This window comes from Accipiter gentilis, chromosome Z (assembly GCF_929443795.1).
Source record: "Accipiter gentilis chromosome Z, bAccGen1.1, whole genome shotgun sequence".
NCBI lineage: Eukaryota > Metazoa > Chordata > Aves > Accipitriformes > Accipitridae > Astur > Astur gentilis.
In genome coordinates, this window is record NC_064919.1 from 7,055,720 (window position 1) to 7,078,140 (window position 22,421).

General features: G+C 39.9%; 1 protein-coding gene across 1 annotated transcript in view; it reads left to right on the forward strand.

Annotated features, from left to right (window-relative positions):
- The window catches only part of EDIL3 (EGF like repeats and discoidin domains 3), a 263,077-nt gene that overhangs the window by 63,669 nt on the left and 176,987 nt on the right, over positions 1 to 22,421 (forward strand). The window contains exon 2 of the mRNA XM_049796524.1: positions 4,817 to 4,945. Coding sequence (XP_049652481.1) covers positions 4,817 to 4,945 — 129 coding nt within the window. The remainder of the gene's footprint in view (positions 1 to 4,816; positions 4,946 to 22,421) is intronic.

A 22,421-nucleotide genomic window follows, 5' to 3' on the forward strand; every position in this document is an offset into this window, starting at 1 on the left:
TGATTTTTTGAAGATATGTGTCTTTCTTTGTCATTATTTCATTGTCTCAAGCAGATATTTCTTACAGTAACACTTCTGACAGAAATAGTAACAGTTGTCATTCTAGGAGTTATAAGATACTTGAGGGAAATTTTATTAATTTCAGGCTAATGATTTTGTGCATAGGGACTGGAATACTTCTCCCATGCCTAATTCAGGATCTTGTACCTTAGTTTTTTGCAGACATTGCTATCCCCGGCGCTATAATATTCAAGAGTAAGGACTTTTAAGTTGAAGTAAATAATTCTTTTTCTTTTTTTCATTGAGAAACATTAGTGAACTGCAAATTGATTTACATATAGTAATGGTAGCTGGCTGGTCTATGTGCTGTTACAACCAAGAGTGCTTTACAAAGTATTGTGTGCAGGTGGTTGTGGATGGCACTCTTCTGTTTGCACAGTGCATCTTCTTTAGCCTTCATATCACAAAAATTGTTTTCATAAACTCTGTGAATTTCTGTTCTTGACAAGGATTGATGGTCTAACTGTAACCATCATGGTGTGCTGCATTATTTATACACAACAGTTGAGTTCCTTTTTTCAAGTTGTCCTTTGCTGTCAAGCAAAGTATTGCACTCTTCAGTCAAGAATCGTGTAACATTTTGTGAGGTTTTATAGGATCAAAAAGTATGCTGCATGAAAGTGTAAAGTTCAACAAAGAGCGGATTTAAAATTTTTACCCTCCTCCCCACCATTACCTGCTTGTGGAAAAAAAGCAATAGTTGTACATTCAGTATTTTGTTGAAAAGGATATGGCTTAAGAGTGGTTATGTGAAGGTATGTCATGGAGTATCAAGGAATAACATAACAGTTCCTCTCCAAGTGCTTTTAATAAGAGATCCAAGTTCACTAACTGAGTTACTCACTATGGACAAAAGCTGTCATAGTCATTAAAAAAAGCCTAGAGAACAAATTTTTTTTGAAGTGTGCTGTATTCATTTTATTGCTGTGATGTGATACAATGACAATTAAAAATTTACACCTGTGACTGACAGTAGAATTTAGCCCAACGTTGTGGGTCAATAGAGCACTTACTGCGGTTATTTCCTGAATATGGAAATAAATGACTGTTGTTAGAGGACAGCATCTGCTTTATTAGTCCTGAACTGTAGGTTGGGTCACTTCAGACTGAAAAAAACAACATGAACTTTCAGACAAATGAAAACCACATAGTTAAGTATGCACACTTCAGTTATAGTAGGTGATGTCAGTTTCTGGAAATACAATGGAAAACTGGGGATGTGTTCTGCTTGTCAGTCAATATAAAACTTACAAATTGAAACAATATTTTGTCTTTTTCCTTTATTTTTCTTTCTTGTATTGCATAATTGAAATCAGAAGAACACTGCATCAGGAAACACATAGTAAAAATGTCCCCTCTCATTTTAATCAGAATATCCATACAGATTTGCATAAGTTTTCCTGCTTCAGATGCTATTTATTAATTTAATTAAAGTTATGGGAATACAGTTGTCAAAGCATTCAGTTAATAGTAGTTGTTCTTTCACAACCAAATGCCTAAGCCCTATGAAATAAAAAACAAGTATCCTTTGCTACCCCAATAATGCAGCAAGCACTGAAAATGAGAAGTTGTATTGGTTTTGTGTGGCAAGGTTTTGGTAGTGGGGGGCGGTTACAGGGGTGGCTTCTGTAAGAAGCTGCTGGAAGCTTCCCCTGTGTTCGAGAGAGAGCGAGCCCATACCAGCCGGCTCTAAGACGGACCCGCCGCCGGCCAAGGCCGAGCCAATCAGTGATAGTGGTAACGCCTCTGTGATAACATTTGTAAGAAGGAAAAAAGAAGTTGAGATTGGGAGAAACAGCCGCTGGAGAGAGGAGTGAGAACATGTAGGAGAAACAACCCTGCAGCCCCCCAGGTCAGTGCAGCAGGAGGGGAGGAGATGCTCCAGGCGCCGGAGCAGAGATTCCCCTGCAGCCCGTGGGGATGAAGACCCTGGTGAGGCAGGCTGTCCCCCTGCAGCCCAGGGAGGTCCACGGGGGAGCAGATCTCCACCTGCAGCCCGGGGAGGGAGGACCCCACGCTGGAGCAGGTGGGTTCCCAAAGGAGGCTGTGATCCCGTGGGAACCCCGTGCTGGACCAGGTTCCTGGCAGGAGCTGTGGATCTGTGGAGAGAGGAGCCCACACTGGAGCAGGTTTTCTGGCAGGACTTGTGACCCCGTGGGGGACTCACGCTGGAGCAGTCTGTGCCTGAAGGACTGCACACCGTGGAAAGGACCCATGCTGGAGCAGTTTGTGAAGAACTGCAGCCCATGGGAATGGCCCATGTTGGAGGAGTTCGTGGAGGACTGTCTCCCGTGGGTGGGACCTCACGCTGGAGCAGGGGAAGAGTGTGAGGAGCCCTCGTCCTGAGGAGGTGAAGCAGCAGAAAATAACGTGTGATGGCCATAAACCCCATCCCTGTCCCCCTTGTGCCGCTGGGGGGCCTTGGTGGAGAAATCCAGGAGTGAAGTTGTGCCCAGGAAGAAGGGAGGGGTGGATGGAAGGTGTTCTGAGGTTTCATTTAATTTCTAATTACCTTGCTCTGGTTGATTTGTAATAAATTGAGTTAATTTTCCCAAACTGAGTCTGTTTTGCCCGTGACAGTAATAGTGAATGATCTCTCCTGTCCTTATCTCGACCCGCAAGCCTTTTGTTATATTTTCTCTCCCCTGTCCAGCTGAGGATGGGGGAGTGATAGAATGGCTTTGGTGGGCACCTGGTGTTCAGCCAGGGTCAACCCATCACAGGAGTCTTGACTTATTTAGATTCAGTTAGGAAAACAGATAATGCCTAGTCATTAGACAGGTAATGTCTTGTGTCTTTTGCCTTTTTTTCAAATAGCTCTACTTCTCTGCCAGCAGGACAGTTTTCAAGGCAAAACTGTTAATACCAAGTATGTAGACACATGACAATTCTCCGTGTCATGAAGGTAGCTTAAAGCTGACAGCTTAAAATGAAATAAAATTAAAAATAACCCGTAAAACTATCCCACAACTAGAGTTTTTTGCGGCTGATGCACGGAATTCATAAAGGCAGTTTTGTACATCAGTTAAATTTCTTAAGTGGTTGCTAGATCGGAATTCTTACACCAGGCAGTAATCTGAAGTCTATTTGCCAGAAAGGCGTTGAAAAGATTTTGAGTTCCCTTACTACCACTGTAGTCCAAAATGTATTATAATGTCAGTACTACTGACATAAGCAAGTGGATTTCTAGAACTCTTTACAATTACATGGCAAAAGACTGGCAATGATTCAATTTTAAAAAGCATACAAAATAATGTACTTATTTTTTAATAATACATCTAAATGTGTATTTAATTATCTGAGAAAAAAAATTAAATTGAAGCTGACCAAAACCTAGGGCATTTTTTAGGATTGTGTCCAGTTATCCCATTGGGAACAGGATGCAATCCTGTATTTCTGTATAATTGCAGACTGTGATAGGGTGGGGTTCTTTAAGGGTGTTAAAGCTGAGGAATTACAAGAATTGAACAGACACTCTGTTGTCTTCTTTATATCTCTTCCTGAAGGCCATTTCAAATAATATTAGATAGGAAATCACAGTAATGTGTTGTACACACTGGTAATACTGGAGACATATTCAACTTCGGAGCATAAACAGCAGCCCTGCAGTGCATCTTTCAGAGATTATGTCTTTCCACTGTTGATCACCTCAATGCTAATTGACTGAATAGGGTGTCTTCACTGAAGAGCAATTGAAGGATAAGCAAAATCTGCTTGTTTAGCATTATTCAGGCAGGCTGAAGCTTGCCCTGTGTCCCAGGGAGTTTTGAAGCATAGTTCATAGCATAGCATAGTTTTGAAGCAAAGCATAGCTTTGTTTCTAACTGATTTGTTCTGATTCTGCAATCAAAATGAATTATGGGAGAACTTCACAAACTTCCCTGGAACATAGAGGGGACTGTTGAGGAGCACTGAGGGACTTTGGCTGCTCAAGTCCTTGAGCTTCCATCCCTGCTGTGGAGCTGGTGGGTCACAAGTCATAGTAGAAGCCTCTCTGGGGGCACAGTGTGAACATACAGCAGCTCCAGTCATAGGGCTCCACATCAAAAATCATTGGTTGGGTGTGAACTTACTGTTAGAATGAAATTGCTCAAAACACTTCAATGGCTTTAGTCTGCAGTGTTAAACTTTATCCTGGGATCACATATAATTGGACTTCGTCTGACTGACATAAAGCCAACATAGAAGCACACTGCTGGCCTGAATGCCATGCTCTGTGTTTAGCAGAAATACAGCTGCCTGCCAATGCCTGATCTGGATCAAATCTGTGCTTTTGAGTGATTTAAGGGAGCATAAGTCTGGAGCACATGATGATGTAGCTACAGCCACAGTTCGTTGCTTATGAACTAGGTGGTAAGCCAATAGCCTGAATTGAAACCACCATTCAGCTTTATGTTGAAGGAAACCTAGAGAGATGAAATCCTGGGTAAATTCCTTTCCAAGTATATGTCCTGAATGACTTCAAATGAGAGAAAGCAAAAAAGTATTTTTTGTTAAATTTTGTCTTTTGCAAGTGAATAGCTGTCAGTGCATCTAAGAGAATCACATTTTACAGAGTAGAAGGCTAGGGGGAGATGATTACACAGAGGTGTGCTGTTAAATAAAAAAAAAATTGAATCAGCCAAAAGGTATTCAGAGGACACAGAGGTTGTAATTCCTTTCTGTTCTTGATTATCAGCAATCTGTCATACTTAGAACTTGTGCATTAACTTTTGGAGAGTTTTATACAGGAATTCTTTTTTCCTTTAACCCACAGGGGACGTGTGTGATTCCAACCCATGCAGAAATGGTGGCATCTGTCTGTCAGGGCTGAATGATGACTTCTACTCATGCGAGTGTCCTGAAGGCTTCACAGACCCCAATTGCTCTAGTGTTGTGGAGGTTGGTAAGTGCAAACTTTAAATGCTGGAATAGTCGGTCAAGTATCCTATTAGTCTGTGGCTGGCCAACCAGTGATTGTGTCCATGGCATTGTGTATAGTGCTGTGGTCATTGCATTGTTCATTATTGGTTTCTTAACCTTATCTCTGGGTCATAGATACCTATATCATAATTAACAGACAGTTAAAGCAGTATCTGACAAGTGTATCTGCAGAACATAATCAGTCAGAAAAGTTCAGTGCTCTACTTCACAAAGAGAAAGGATCATAACTGTGACTTAAAGTGAGCAACATTTCTCAAAGATCAATGTAATTAGATATTTCTCTATATCCTTCTGCTGATCAATGGCCATTTAAAGCTCAGTTTCTTGTCATTTTATGCCTAGGTTCGGAGTAAAGACTAATTACTTAAACAAGATAAATTACAGAAACAGTATAGGAGAAACCAGAATAACACATAGTAGTTGCTAGTTTGAAGTTCAAAACGATTACCCAGCTGGAGGTTGTAATTATTCATTATATGAGTACACAGAGTGCAAGTCAAATGAAATTTTGTGATGTGTGTTTGACTCAGAGTAAACGTAAATATGAGTGGTACTCCAAAACATCCGACAGGTCAGGCCTCTGTCTTAAGAAAACTTAAGGAGAAAATCAAACTGCAACGGAAAAGATGGTAGACAGCTCATTGTGTCACAGGCTATCCCATCATTTTCGATGGAGCAGAAGAGCTGCAAGTTGACCAAGCTTTTATATTACCCTGAAGAAGGTATAGAAGTACATATGGTAGAGCAAAACAATAAATAGACACTACTGTTTAAATGGGTACATTTCCTACTTCTGTCTTCCATGGAGTTGTTGGAGTTAGGATAGGAAGGTAAAAGATACAGAAAAGCACTGTCTTACAGAAGAGATGGCAGTGTCTCTTAGTTTGTTCTTATTAGGAATATACACAAAAGTGGACTTTCTCTGCCAGTACCTCTTACCCGAAGGCTTTGCATGCCCTCCCTGCATTTCTTCTGCTGACAGCCAAAGTATTTGAAAGCAGTATGACCCTTCAAGTATTTCGTATCGTACATCCGTGTCTGTGATTCATCAGTCTGGGTTACACTAACATGCTTCAGTCTGTGACAGCCCACATGTTCTCTGCTTCTGCCAGCTGTACTGTAGGACACCAACCTGGGGGCAAAAAGGCAATGCCAACAGCCTTGCTTCTACAGATGTCTCGTTGAAACTGGCACAGCTAGGCTTAGCAACTCTCTAACACTGCAACCATCCCAAATCTGCATGGTTTTCATTCTTTAATAAATAAATAAAGGCTACACAGGCACAACCTGAATACACTGTTCTGGGGATTACGTATATCCCTCTCTATCATGAGATAAGGTGAGCAGAACTTAGTCCAGGAACCCAGGCTTGGGTTGGTTTTGGTTTTGTCTTCTGTTTTTCTTTTATGATAATGATGCTACTATTGTTCTGGGAGTGAATTCTAATTCTCCACAATGCAATTTTAAGGAATTTGATTTCCCTGAAGATCCGTTTTCTGCACACAAATGAACTAGTTCCTGTGAGAGAATGACCACCTTTGGTCGGACACCAACTGCATTTTTTTCTGACCGTAAGACATCATAGTAGCTGGTTATTATCTAATATTTGAGTTGCACAAGAAACTGTTCCCTTGGTACAGCCACAAAAGAAGCTGTAAGGCACTGCCTCAGAATCCTGTATTCCAACCCTTTCCCTATCATTTTTATGCATGCTTGAAGGGTCTGAATTTATCCTACAGCTATATATCATGCTACCCTACAATGGCCTTTGCATGGGTTTACTGCAGGAAAATTTTGGATTTATCATGTCCTTCATTGGCAGGAAATTGCATTGTGCATAACTGGGAGGATGCCAATCATGAGTGAATCTGAGATAAAAGCATATTGTGATAATTGCCACTGTAATTTACAGCTAAATACTAACAGGGCTTTAAAAAATACACATATACTTAACTAAATTTGTCAAACATGTCAACAAAATCTCAGTTTGGTAAACAAAATAAAGCATAAGCAAATAGAGAGCTTGAGAATATGTTTTAATCACAGCACTTATGCAGGCAGAATATTACATTTTTAGTTTGCAATCCAGGGGAAGTATCTACTGGACAACATAGGTTAAGTAAGGGACTTATTAATATTCCTATATTAGGTAAAATCCAGAGTGTTAGTTTGTGTCTGTCCTGTGTGATTGTGCTACATGTACAGATTCAGAGACTAGCCATTACTTTTTGAAAATGTTAAAAATAGTTTTTAAAATAATCTTACTTTTTAGTAAAGTCTGTCTGAAACGTTCAGCTTTATATTCCTCTACACAGAGGCATAAAAAACGCTGAAAAAGGTATTTCAAGATAATATTTTGATTTTTCCTATGAAAATGACCATGAATAGTGTAAGCTATTAGTCAATTAGACTATTAATTCAAACATTGGATTGTTTCAAGTAAAATAATCACTTGAAAGGGGGGTCCATGAGGAGCTCAGAAGTACAAGACCCTGTGTGATAGCTTTTACCAAGAGTGTTCGTCAGCAGATGTAAGATTGGAGAATGCTAGCAAAGGTTACTTCTCTTTGGCTTTTTAATGAGTTATTGCCCCAAAGCCCTTTCTCTTTATCCTTAGTATCTCAAAAAGGTTTCTTGACAATTTCCTGTGTAGTTGAAAACACTAAGCTGGTTGAAAATTAGGCATTTAGTGTATCAGGAGGCACTGAGTAAGAGAAAAAGGGAGGGGAGGGGGGAACAACACAGAGAAGAGCCTATGTCAGCCTCTCTCCCCTTGAAAGGGCTGTACAGTAAATTTTAAAAGCAGTTGAATGTTCTGTGCGGCCCTCTCTTTAGATACTCCACTATTAGACTTTATTCAGTCCTGGTGACAGGGTACTGTTGATCTCTGGACACTAGCTGTAAAGTTACAGATTTTCAAGGAACGTACCTCAGACAGGAGGATTTCACAGTAAAAGGTAATGGGGATTTTACTTAATCACATGCTAAAGTGGGTAAATAAAAAACAATAGCATACAGATAGGAAGTTACAAATTTATGTACTGAAGTTGATCAATAAAGATTCAAGACAGTTTGGGAGCTGCATGAATAGTTTAAGGACTTAAGAATGTAACTACTGTTATTATCCTAATAAAACTAAGGAGTAAAATAAACCTACATGATCATAGCACCTTATGTCAGTCTAAGAAGATCCATTATTGCTGGGGTTTTTTCTAAATTTACCCATGGAAAATCCTGACTGCTTTGCCACACCTGTCCACTGTTTAGTGATCCTGTAACTTTGAGTGTATCGAAAGCAAAATTTTTGTAAAATGTTTGTAATAATAATTTATATATTTTAAATTACTAATCCTATTAAGATCCCACTGTCTTGGTACTACTGCCTTATTTCCTGTGTTGCCTTATACTAAATACTAATACTATACATAGTCATGCTAAAAGAGTTGAGATTAGGCAATAGATCTCTAATATCACCCTGTTTGTGCAGCCAGGTCATTTCAATGCTCTGTGTATCCTGACAGATTCTAAATACCTGATAAACTGGCAGAGAATAATATAGAGGCAAGCAGGAAAAAGTACACTGTGATTCTTTTCAGTACAGCACATCCTCCAGTGAGTTAGAAAAGGATTTATCTAAACTGATAAGAGTAAAAGGTAATTATATCAAGCTTCCCAAATAGCAGGATGTTTTACAAAGATAATAAGGACACTATGGCCTGAGTTGTGTCTTTAGCAGACTCCTATCTATATCTTTGGAAACATGAATTTTAACCTAGATTGAAAAAGATTCACATGTAATTAACATTGGTATTGAAATGCATTGCAGACAACAAGTTGACAGCCTTTACGTCATTTAAATAACTCACAAGTAATTCTCAGAAGCCATGTAAATTACAGAAATGACATAAACTACAACTGTTCCATACAATTAATAGAAGTCTTTAATACAAGTCTTTAAAAGTCTTTAATGATCCGTAATAGTTCAGGAAAACTATTAACATGTGTCCTAGTCAACATGCATAACTGATGAAAGAAAAGTGGCTTAGTCATGAGGGGAGCAATGACAGTGTGGCTGTATACAATGACATAATACTGGGGAGATTTTTTGATGTAAAAATTATTCCTGTTTTGTTTTGTGTGTGCATAGGGGAAAACAGGGAGAGAAATACATGACTGAAGAAAAAGTTAAAGAAAGAGCATCTAAATTTAGTATGCCATAAGGCTGTCACAGTATGTACTGTGAGTAACCATGTTGTTCACGTTTGAAAAATGAGCAACTTAAAACTATTCAGTTTCGATCTTCCAAATCTGAAATTCAGTAGCTGTCTGAGAGGATAAAGTGGCGAACATGTTTAGTTTATGTAAGTGGAAAAATAAATGATGTACAATGACAAGGAGGGTAGAGAAGCCATAAGCACATTAGAGAAGAGCTGAAAACACTCTCCAAAGCTGCATTAAAATTGGACTGTCAGTACCCTTTTGGAAAGTGACTTTACCTTTTGTGTCAGGTCTCAATACTCACTGAGAGGAACTGATTCTTGAAAAACGTGGTAAAAGTGTCTGTGTGCATTTTAGAAGGGTGGAAAGGCAAGTTAATGATTTTACAATACAGAAAACTTGGGACTAATGCAGCATGGTGACTGAGAGAAGGGAGGAAAGCTGAAAGGAAAAAAAAGAGATGGCCAGTTTTGCATTGCATCTTTATTCTGCCAAGTGATTATGAAGTGATTGTGGGCTTCCTTGTTGATCACATTGCAGTGCCTTCCATATCAGTTTAGTCTTTCCGGTATCCAAAGGAAACTATTTCTTGGACACCTACTGTCTCTGAGCCTGGGATACAGGAACCAAAGGGGTTCTTACCTTTTCATGCTGTGCAATAAACATTCAGTAGGATGGATGTTGTGGTTTAACCCCAGCCAGCAACTAAGCATCACTCAGACGCTTACTCATTTTCACCCCACCCAGTGGGATGGGGAAGAGAATCAGGAAAAAGTAAAACTTGTGGGTTGCGATAAACACAGTTTAATAAGACAGAAAGGAAGATAATAATGATAATAATGATAATAATGATGATGATGATAATGATAATGATAATGATGATGATAATAATAATAATAATAATAATGATAATGATAATAAGACAGTAATAATACCAAAAAAAGAACTGGAATATACAAACCAAGTGATGCACAGTTCAGTTGCTCACTACTCACCAACTGATATCCAGTTAGTTCCCGAGCAGCGATCTGCACCACCACCACCACCACCACCACAGCCCCCCCCCCGGTTTATATACTGGACATGACATCCCATGGTATGGAATACCCCATTGGCCAGTTCGGGTCAGCTGCCCTGGCTGTGTCCCCTCCCAACTTCTTGTGCCCCTCCAGCTTTCTCGCTGGCTGGGCATCAGAAGCTGAAAAATCCTTGACTTAGTCTAAACATTACTTGGCAACGACTGAAAACATCAGTGTGGTAGCAACATTCTTCTCATACTGAACCCAAAACCATAGCACTATACCAGCTACTACAAAGAAAATGAACTCTATCCCAGCCAAAACTAAAACAATAGATTAGGCCCAGAGTGTTACGATCTGTTGGCTTTGTGGCTTTCTTTGCACAGCCTAAGTCTCTACCTTTGCTGTCGTGACTTCTTCACTGACAGGACAAGAGCTTGTCAAAAAATTAGTAAGGATATATATCTGTCATTGTTTTCCAGTCAGTGTTACAGATGTTTTTTGAAGCTGTGAGTGCAAATGACTTCAAAGATGTTTTTATCGTCCTAAAATACTTGATTTTTTAAGGAGGATTGTTTGCACCACACATTGAACATATGTACTAATGAATTTTCTCTCTAAGGTAGAAATAAATAAATGAATGCATTACAAAAGAATTCCAATGGCTCAGTGTCATGTGTATCTAGTATGCAACTGATATGAATGTAGCTGCCTCAGCTCTAAATTAGGTAGCCTGAAATAATGCAAATTAAAGCACTGTTCATCACAAAATCAGAGTAGTTGATGAGAGATACTTCTGGAGGTCTCTAGTTGTAACCCCACCTCTCGAGGCAGGATCAGGGGCCCAAGTTTCTCAGGGCCATGTCCAGTTGGGTTTTGAATATTGCCAAGGATGGAGACTTCACAGCTTCTCATGGCAATCTGTGCCAGTGTTTGATCACCTGCACACTGAAAAGACAAGCAAACAAACACCAAATATGTTTAAGTGGAATTTTGTGAATTTTAGTTTCTGCTCATTGTCTCTTGTCATGGCACTGTGCACCAATGAGACGACCCCGGTTCTGTTATCTTTATTTCTATGACACTTCTCTTTTCCAGGCTTAACGGTCCCAGCTCTCTTAGGTGCTCCTCATATGTCAGGTACTCCAATCCCTTAACAATTTTAGGGAAATAATAACATCCCTTAGCCTGCTGGCAGTGCTCTCCTTAGTACAATACAGTACTCAGTGCGGATTGCCCAGGATACTGGGAAATAGAGTGTGGACTCCAGATTTCAGCATCTGCTGTCACACAAATTGACTGTATTTATTGCTATCGTGACAAAATCTACCTAAGTAAGTGACTTATTCACTGTGTTTCTTATTGCCAACAGGGAGATTTTATGTGGCTGCAAGTTCTTCAGTAAAGTGTCATGGTCTGCTTTTGATACTGATCTATTATTTGGAAAAATTGCAAAGGAAAGGAGTATCTGTTTGTTTACATTTTTGTTCTTGAAAATCATTTCAGTGGTTCTGTTGGTATAAAAATGAAACAGTGGAATGGTGACTTGGGCCCGTGTTTATTTGAATGAAGGAAGAATAATCAGGTTTCATGGTCAAAGGTTAGTCTTTTCTGTAGAAAGAGTAAGATGAAGTGAGAGGGGGAAGTAAAAAACAAGTTCTTCCCTGCTGGGCTTTATCTCTGATACCTGTTTGGATTCTGTGCTGATTTCTTTCCATGTGGGTGACGCAGGAAAGTGCTAAGTTTTCTTGAGCAACAGCTATTGCTGAGAGTTCTTAATAATGTCTGGGTTTCCACTTCTGAGCAATGAAAGAAGTTGTTAAGTGGAGCCCTATCAGCATGGCACCTGATCAAAATGAAGTTGATTTTGTGTGAATATGATTTTTGGTTGGTTGGTTTTAGTGGGAAGTATCCCCAAGGTATTTGCTAAACTATTTGAAGTGCACTCTTGTATTACTTTCTTTATGATTAGAATTTGCAGTATAAGTATGGACAACTAAATTTACTCTTAGTAAGGCTGTAGCAGTTGCATGTTGAGTCTGTTGAAGACATTTCTCAGTGTTCTGTTCTGAAGCTATAGTTTCATGTCTCTTTATAGCAGCATTTCAAGTGTACTTCATTATAAAACAGATTTTTAAACAGGAATTATCAGGGCACTTGGCTCATTAGGAGATGTTCTTAAAGGTTGCGGAATTCTGTTGAAAGGCAATCAATAGAAAATAATAAAAATAATGTGACAAATTGTCTTAATTTTTAGTTTTCTGGGTAGCCTGAAGAGTGCGTACTGCACAGAAATCTAAATTGAGTAGACCCAATGTGGTGGGTTGACCCTGGTTGGATGCCAGATGCCCACCAAAGCCGCTCTATCACTCCCTCTCCTCAGCTGGACGGGGGAGAGAAAATATAACAAAAGGCTCATGGGTCAAGATAAGGACAGTTTAATAAAGTGACAGAAAAAGTCACGCGCAAAAACAACGAAAAAATAAATGATGTTATTCTCTACTTCCCATCAGCAGGCGATGTCTAGCTGCTTCTCGGGAAGCAGGGCTTCAGTACGCATAGTGGTTGCTCCAGAAGACAAAATGCCTCCCTTCCGTCTCCCTTCACTTAGATTTTATATCTGAGCTGATGTCATATGGTATGGAGTATCTGTTTGGTTAGTTTAGGTCAGCTGTCCTGGTCATGTCCCCTCCCAAGATCTTGCCCTGCCCTGGCCTGCCATTGAGGGGAGGGCAAAAATGTTGGAGAGACAGCCTTGATGCTGTGCCAGCACTGCTCAGCAGTAGCCAAAACACTGGTGTGCTATCAACACCTTTCTAGCTACTGATGCAGAGCACAGTGCTATGGGGGCTGCTATGGGGAGTATTAACTCCATCTCAGCCAGACCCAATACAATCTCCACCCCTTATTCCATACCATTTGCGTCCTGCTCAAGTCCCACATAATTTAATACAGATATCTTCTAACCATACTATTGTATTTAATTCTCATTACTGAAATCCTTTCTTACCAAAACTTACAACTGAAACTACATACTTAAACCACTTTTATACCCAATGTACAGATTTATACATTCTTATTAATTACTATCCCCTGTCCTTTAAGAGATAGATATTCCACGGGCTTCTTCCACTCCTCCAGATGTTCACACACAGGTTATGACCTGGGCCCCATCCATCAAGATGAGTGATCAGGACAGGAGAAGCAGTATGTTCGATCGTTGGGCACCAACACCAGCTTGGTTTGGGTCACCGACGCACTTGTCTGGTTCCTTGCGAAGTTCACTCCTCTGCAGTTCAGGTCATTCCTGCTACATTACTTCCTGCAACATACAACTCACATCACAGATTATTTTTCCCCCAAGGTTAAATATCCTTGAGGGCACATTTCAGTATTGCCTCACCTAAAACTTGCTTTCTCTTATACCAGGACTAGACCAGGTACGACAATACCCATAATATGCCACCAGTATTAATTATTAGTATTGAATAACTCACATAAGGGTGAACAAGGACCTCGGGAACCTGCATAATAAAACCATTCACAAATATTGCTTCATTGGCCTTATTGTCTTGGTTTGGAGGTTGGTAGCAGATGCCTACTGTAAGGTCCCCCTGGGAGACGACCCCTCTGATCTTGACCCAGAGACATTCAATAGGGCTTCCACAATCACCATACTTGAATTCTACGCATTCAAGGCTCTTCTTGACATAGAGCCCGACTCCTTCTCCTCCTCTTCTGCCCTGCTTATCTTTACAAAACATCCCATAGCCATCCATTGCAGTCCTCCAGTCGTGTGAGTTGTCCCACCGTGTTTCAGTTATTCCTGTGATATCATAACTTCCTGACTGGGCACAGAGCTCCAGTTCCTCCTGTTTCTTCCCTGGGCTACATGCATTGGTTTACATACACTTGAGGAGGTTGGTCTTTGGGTTCTCATCTTGGGAGGCAGCTAAGGAACACTTGCCACTGCTGTGGTTGGCCTGGCTTATCCCCCAGTTGGTTGCAATGGCAAGAGGGTTGCCACTTCGGACCCCGCCCCCGTGTCCTTCAGTGTAAGGCCCACCTCACCAAGCTGGCCAGCCTGCTACCAAAGACTCCTTTGCCTCTTCAAGACTGGTGGATCCCATCCCTCGCTAACAGGCTATAGCCATCGAAGGATGTCCTGTGGTCATAAAAGCCAAAACGCTCACGATGGCACCAGCCACAAAGCTACAAGTTGATTTGCATTGTACATCAGTTTCTGGCTGCGCCCTTCCCTCTAACTGGTGCCACGGAAGAAAAGGTAACTTGGGCACCAATACTTTTCACTTGCACCCCCAGGGCTTTGTGGTCGTCCTTGGTTCTGCCCAGGTTCTGGCCTGCGGTGTCATTCACGCCCACGTGAAGGAGTAGCCGTGGATAGCAGGCTGTGCTCTTGACAAGTTGTGGCGCTCTGTCGGCAACATCTCGGACCTGAGCTCTGGGAAGGCCGCACGCCTCTCGTGACTCCTGTCAGGCCGGCAGACGGGCACCTCGGTGCCCCTTAACAGAGAGTCACCCGCTACAAGCAGTCAATGCTTCTTTTTGTGGCATCCGCTGTGTGCTGCTGGTACAGTTTCTCCTTGCAGACCTTGCTTGTGGGTGTCTGCAGCTGTTAAAGCTTCATGTCTTGTTTTGGTTGTACTGATGGAGGGTGGGGGCTGAAGCAGATCCCTGTTTGCAGGCCCTGGTCGCAGCTCTCCTGGTCGCCAGCACTCCCCAGGGTCCTTCAAAATTCTGGTGGTTGCTCCTGACACCACCCAAGGCTCATCAGCCTCTCCCGTGAGAGCTACCAGCTGCTGGAGGGGTTCTCTGCTCTTCTTGGCTTTTTCTTGCTCCAGGAACCCCCCTGTACACCTACATCCAGCCCAGCCACAGGACTTAACATTGCCACAGCTGCATGCCTTGCTGACTGAATACCATGTTTAAAAAAAAGAAAGAGCATATAAAAATATTGCATCCATTGGTAAATTGGGCAAGTAATCCTTGAAACAATTTTCCTGTGAGTGATACACAACCATGTTCATTTAGACTGGAGCTAGTATTTTATTAAAAGAACTTCTGTATTTGAGTACTGAAATTGATTGGGACAGTATCACAGAATCACAGAACAGCTGAGGTTGGCAATGACAGCTGGATATCGCCTAATCTTAATCCCCTGCTCAAGCATTGTCAACCAGACCATGTCCAGTTGGGTTTTGTATGCATATGAGAGGTTGTGATGGAGATTCTAGAACCTCTCTGGGTAAACTGTTCCAGTGTTTGCCCACACTTGCAGTAAAAAAAAAATGTTTTCTTGGTTCAGGTGTAATTTCCAATGTTTCAGTTTGTGCCCATTGTCTTTTGTTACTGGATACCACTAAAAAGAATTTGGCTCCGTGTTCTTTACACCCTCCCATCAGGTATTTTTACACACTTGGGTAAGATCCCCTTGGGGCTTTTCTTCTCTAGGCTGAGCAGTCCCAGCTCACGCAGCCTCTCCTTGTATGAAAGATGCTGCAGTTCCTTCTGCATCTTTGTGGCCATTTGCTCAATTTGCTCCAGTATGTCCATGTCTCTCTTGCACTGGGGAGCCCAGAACTGCATACAGTACTGCAGATGTGTCTCACCAGTGCTGAGCATAGGGAGCGATCACCTCCCTTGACCTGCTGGCAATGCTCTGCCTAATACAGCCCAGGAAGCTGTTGGCAATTGAAAAACGGTGGTTGAGAAACTCTTGGGTTTAATCAGAATGCATATTTTATAAAGCATTTTGAAGTATATGACTAATCTTAAAAGTCTACTTAGTACCACTGATCTCAAGATGACCATCCACAGTGTTTGTAGGTAGTGGAAAGTTTAGTACCTTTGTGAAAGATACCCTCTCAGATAAACCCTATCCTGAAAATCATATCAGACATCTTTTTTTCTGTTTACAAATTTATTATTTGAAAGTACAAACTGGCAAGGAACGAGTAGTTGTAGTCACACACTAGAGCATTCGAAAAAAGAGTAGTGGAACATACTGAGGGAGATTTTATGCATTTTAGTGTAATTGAAAAGACAAACGAAAAATATGCAGACTCTTGCTGCCAGAGCTACTGCTCAGGATGAGACCTTGCAAAGATAAAAAAGGTTTCTGAGCACAGGATTGTTCTGCAAAGCCCCTCTTTTCAGTTGGAGGGATGAAGTTCTTGGTAGTAGATGATGTTTTGATTAAAAACTCCCACACTGATGCCAAGCCTTGCATACAAAAACGAAAAGCATGCATGTAGGCCATGGAGAACTGTCACAAAGCCGTGAGGTGTGGACTCTGAACCCAGGTGCTATTTTATTGGAAATTCCAAGTATATAGAGTCTACTAAAGGCGTGGTGCTCCTGAAACAAGACTTGGCATGCTGGAGATCAGACCTGCCCAGGATGTGTGTACTGGAAAGAAGGCATCTCCTATGAGCCAGGTCCATTTCCACTGGGTTCCTGTCTGCAGCTGCCCAGGACTTTTGCCCTACTTTAGGGGGTGAAGAAGAGACAGAAGAAGGAACAGAAAAAAATAAGAGTGGTTTCTCTAGTAATGTGATGTGTCCGAGACCTGTTATATGTTTTAAACTGGCTTCAAACAGTAGAATGGGCAGAATAAACCAATTATGTTTTACCAGATCTGCCAGTAAAATAGTCAACACGTAAAAATCTGTGGAGACCATGTTAACAGCCAAAGGAAATTGCTCTTTGGATAGGTTCTCTAATGTTGTCTGGAAAAAGAAGCTTACAAATAATTCAAGCACTTCGAAAGAAAGAGGTCTCGGTGGGCAACAGCTGTAGTAGATTAAAATAGCTGAATCCAGTACATGACACATCAAGATCTAATGGAATAAATATTCTGGTACACAACTTTATGCACATTTCACATCCATTAGTACCTTTGAAGTAGTCCAGGTGCCTGCAAGACTTACTGACATTGCTGCTAGTCTGTTTGTAGTGAAGTTCCATATTATGTTGACTTTGTTCTTCGGTGTTGTTTATTTTTGGCTGGTGAGGAAAGATCTGGAGATCTGTAGTTTCTATGAGGCCATGCAAGCACTGGTTAGGACAAAGTGGTGTTTTCTGCAGAACCTCATGTTATGCTTGTCAGATCCTCATCAGCTCCAGCACAGACAGCCCTGTCCTGGACTCCTTGGTTCTGTATAAGCTTGAAGAGCCAAGTGTTTAAAATAAGTCTCTCCCTGTTCTTTTTTATTTGTGTGTGTGTGTGTGTTTAAAAACAAGCATGTTCTATTTTTTTAAATTACTAGTAGATTGTTAGTGCCCTTAAGAGAGTTCCTTATATTAGATCATTTTTGTATGTATGCCATTATCTTTGCCAAATATTAAATCAGAGATCTGTATGTTCTTGTCTGACTCTTAAGAAATGAAGAGTTGCAGAACGTCTTATACTTTTAAAATCCACCACTCATTAAAAATTATCAGTAAGTCTGAGGGATTAATTACTCTTCTGTTTTGCTAGAAATGGGGTGGTAGCTTTATAGACTCGCTTTCTTCTTCTTTTAATTTCTTGGCTAATGTAAAGCAGTTTTGATGGTTTTGATGAGACCAGACAACCTAATTTCTCATAAAATTTATACTTAAGAAATAAATGTTCTTAAAGTACTGGTCCTGTTTATGTTCCCATTTTATGTAATATAGTGTGCTCCTGGATTTTTATGCAGAAGGATGTGATTCAACAGCATGGAAACAACTTACTAAAATAAAAATGCCAGAAGGAAGCTGGTTCTTTAGCTGAAAAGGCAAATTGGTCTTTAATGAGATGAAAATTCTGGCATCCTAGGAGATTCAGATTAGAAGATTTTAGACTTCTTAGGCAAAAACGATCAGATGGAAAACCTACTAGTGTTCAGGTTAATGGAAGTTCTAAATGCAGTGCAGTTCCAGAGTAAAAGAAACAAAACTTAAAAGCTGAATATTGAAACCCAGAGACAGATGGACATTACTGTTGTTTCTTTCTTTTCCCCTCTAAGTTATTTTCCAGATGTTTTTTTCAAAACTATTTATATAAAAGACTCATCAAGCAGAACAAAATTCATCATGATTAGGAATCACATTTGCTTTCCATTTTCTCCCCATGCATGTTTACTTATATTTAAAATAATGAATTAGGGAAATATTTCTTTTATACTAGAAAGAGTTGCAATAGTTCATAAACCCTTTTTCTTTTCTTCAGTAATAAATATTCTTATGCTCAGAAGCAGTAGAATAAGAGTGCCCAAATGTTTCTTTGAATAAATTTTATCTTTCTAAGTGGGAAAAGTTGCTATTAGTAGCTCAGAAATTTCTTTTCACTTTGTAACTCTGTGGGATCTGATGCCTTTGTATGCTCATTCCCTTTTTATTTAAAATCTCTGTTAAGTCATTTGCTTAAGGGTGCAAGATCTGATCTTTGCTATTCAGCACTCCATTCCAGATGCAAAATTCTCTTAAGTGTTTAAACCATTGTAGAATAATGTATGTACTCTACTTTGTTACCGATTTTTCTGTGCAGTTCCAGGATACTAAATTAACTTGTTAAGATTTTAAACTGGAATATTTACAGCTAATACTGTCTTGAGCAAATCTTGTTCCTAAATACATAAAAGACTGAGAACTGTTGGTAGAGCGGGCACAACTCTGAACATAGAGTTGTGCTGGTATACACCAGATGAGATTTCTATTTTACTTTTCTCGGCAAAGGAGTACCCACAGAATCTCCTTTTACCTGGGTAAGGGGAATAACTAAATGCTTCAGTTCTTACTTGCTTTGGTTTATTGTTGGTTTTTTTTTTTTCAAATTCAGATGTAATTATGGGAACTTCCTAATAAGAAAGTATTGGACAGTTTTTCCTATTACGCTACTGAATAAATGCAGGGTTTATTGCAAGAAGTAAACAAACCAGGGGAATTATACAAGATAATCTAATAAAATGGGAATCAGAATTTGAAAGAATTGAAAGTTCATTACTGAACTTCTATGAAAATTATTAGTCAAAATAACAGGAAGAAAAAAGTCCTTTCAGTTCTCAGAGAAACACTTTTATTTGATAAGTCTTCACTGCAAATTAATGAGATGTTGGGGTAATCTGGATAAAGAATGAACTGAAATGGTGCTGCTATATCCCAGTTCCAGCTGGCTCATAAAGAGCCATTGGAGGGGTGTCACACCATCCTTACGTCATGTCAGGGTAAGGTCAGCTTTTTGTCTGGGATGGTTGCTGTTTAATCAGACATGCCTGAGGTGCACCAGGTCATGTCAGCTGTTAATCACCAGGCTGAAGGACCCCCACTGGTTCCTCTTCTCTTCCTTCATTTACCTAGTAAATTATCTGGGATGGTTGTTTTGAGGGTGAAAGGACACTATATGCCACGTGCTGATCTCTGCGTGCACCCATGTCTGCTGGATCTTGACACACATGGGGAGAGGTACAGCCACTCTGATGTGGCACTGGGTGTTATTCAGGATGGGTTTTCACACTTCAGCTATTTCGTGGCAAGATGAGTCAGGCATCCTTTTTCTTTTCTTTTTTAATTTGGCCCCAGAGTGGATGATGAGGACTTAAGTGAAATGGTGACTCTATGAAGCAAATCAATAATTTTACTTAGAGATACTGGGAGTTTTTCATGTTGTATCACAGGTATACAGTTTTCTCAATTTGATGATGCTATAAAATAATGATTAATAATAATTCAGTCATGTTTATGTTATAATATTAATGAACAAAATGATCAGGGCATGAGATTCCATACTAAATTATGGTTGCAGAATTAATATTTCAAATGTATTACTTGAGCTGAACACCTGCTTTAAAATTGCCATTGCACCATGAGTTAGGAGAGTCAATATATTACTTCCTCTGTCTAAAATAAAAAAAAAAAGATTAAAATTAATATTTTTGGCTGGTCCTCTCTGGCTATATATATATAATATTTGAATATTAATTTGAGGTACAAACTCTCCAGTCATCCATACCATCTTCATTTTGAATCATGCCCTGGACTGATTCCACTGTAAACCAGGTAATTCTGAAGTCTGGAAAAACATGTGTGAGGGGTTGGCTTGGGCATGAGCTTGAGTTTTTGACCCTGAAACTAGAAGGGGTGAGGTAGAATTCAAGCTGCATGATTTGGTATAGGCACACTTCAGCTTCCCTGGTATTTATGATGCTATTCAGCTTATGTGTATCTTCATGCATAATTGGTGCAAATATGCATAGTTTCACTCTTCTGATCTATGCTTTTGACAAATATCTAATTCAAATATGCATGAATGCATGCAAGGTTTCAATGTTTTTTCAAATGGATGGGTACAAGATGCGCATATATAATCTACTTTGTTTATCTGTCCATATCCATAAAACCCTGATATCCTACACTTACTCCCTATCCTAACAGACTAACAGGGTTGGTCAAAATAGCCTGGAATATTTAGGTTTGCCATACGAGCAGTTTCTACATAGAGAATGGGATACAAGTGCTCAGGCTCCAAATCCTCATGGAGACGCTTCAAATATTGCATTTCAATTCATATACAGCTCTTTCTTGCCCTCCCTCTCTACATCAGTGCATCCGCACAAACATACAGTGTTGCAGAAAGACATGTAACTGTCATCTGGGTAATGCATTTGTTATTCCTTTTACTCACCAAAAAAACCATGGAAACTATTTATCCTGTGTAACATTCCTCACTTACAAAGATGCATGTGTGTGGATTCGGAGCTTCTACTTCAGAGGGAAAGTCCAGGATATCTCTAAATCCCAGCCAGTATGTTTTATAGTTCCTCATGGCTTTGAGCAGCAGTAACTATTTGGCTTCTGTTGAACTATGTTTGCTCAGCTGGTCTTTCTAGCTGCAGATGTAGGAAAAACTAGAGAGGAAAGAATAGCTGCTGCTGTGGTAACTGCCTTAAAGTTAATTTTTCTTCTAAACATACTTAACAGTTTTCATGGAGTCTGGTGCCTTTTATGGTGTAAACAGAAACAGGGCAGAAGTTAAGTTTCTCTTCTCTGCGCAGGTATCAGTGTATCTAAGTGGAGTGATGCCCAAGTTGTGCAAAGTGCTTCACTCTCCAAGTTTAAATCTGGAAGAAAAAGAGTTGGCAGCACAAGGCAGACAAAGCACTAGCCACAATTGAACTGATTCTGCTAAATAAGGAGGATCTATGACAAATCAATGTCAGGTACTGCTATAGTATCTTAGAGTTTTGCTGGTTTCTTCACTGTACCAGAGGAGGCCTGAATTTTAACCTAACTTGCAACACTGACAATGCAGTTAGCTGTTAGAGGTCTGCCAAGGTGTTTGCATCCATTTAGAAGATAGTTTGTGCAAGTATATTTTTCAAACACAAAGGAATTCTTTTTTTTTCAAATGCAGTATGAGTCATTTCTAGTATGTATTTATGAAGCCTTTCAAAGTACAAACAATGGGAAATGTTGAGAAAGTTATCAGAGACTATTAACAGAGGAAGAGGTATGAATGATTTGTTGTGAAAAAAAATAGAGGTGATATAATGAGATGCATGTAAAAGGTGAACAAATAATGCAATAGAATCCCAAGTTTTGAAGATTATGTCTATATTCAGATAGTGATTTTTTTTATTTTTTTTTTCTTGTAATTGACTTCTGTGTTTGTAATGCTAACATTTAGGAATGTTTAATGACAATGACCTCATCTCATTTCAAACCTAGTCTGGAAGCAACTACACCTTCAAATGCATATTTAAGGCTAAATGAATTTGCTATAAATCAACAATTAATGTGTTTTATAAAAAAAAAAAAAAAAAAAAAAACAAACCAACAAACAAACAAAACCCAAAAAAACCAAGAAAGCAAGGCAGAAAGAAAGATGGTAGTCCCCAAACTGTTGGATGTGTTGTAGCAAAAGCCATCAATGGGGAAAAACAGGAGCAAGGAATGTTCTCGTTCTCCTTTCTTTCTCTGGTCTGGGGAGTTGTGGGAAAGGTTTGATCCAACCATATGGAGAAGGTGTTGCTGTGAGATCTAAGGCAAAGAGAACACTGTTTAACCAGTGAGAGAAAATAGAGGGTGTAGAGGTTGGGACTAACCAAAACAACCAATTCTCATTGTTAGAATACTTAAAAGAATCCTTCATGCAAATGTTTCTTAGCTTCAAGTTTGATTTCACCAGGAGGAAGGAGCACGCACATGTTAAGTTGTGCT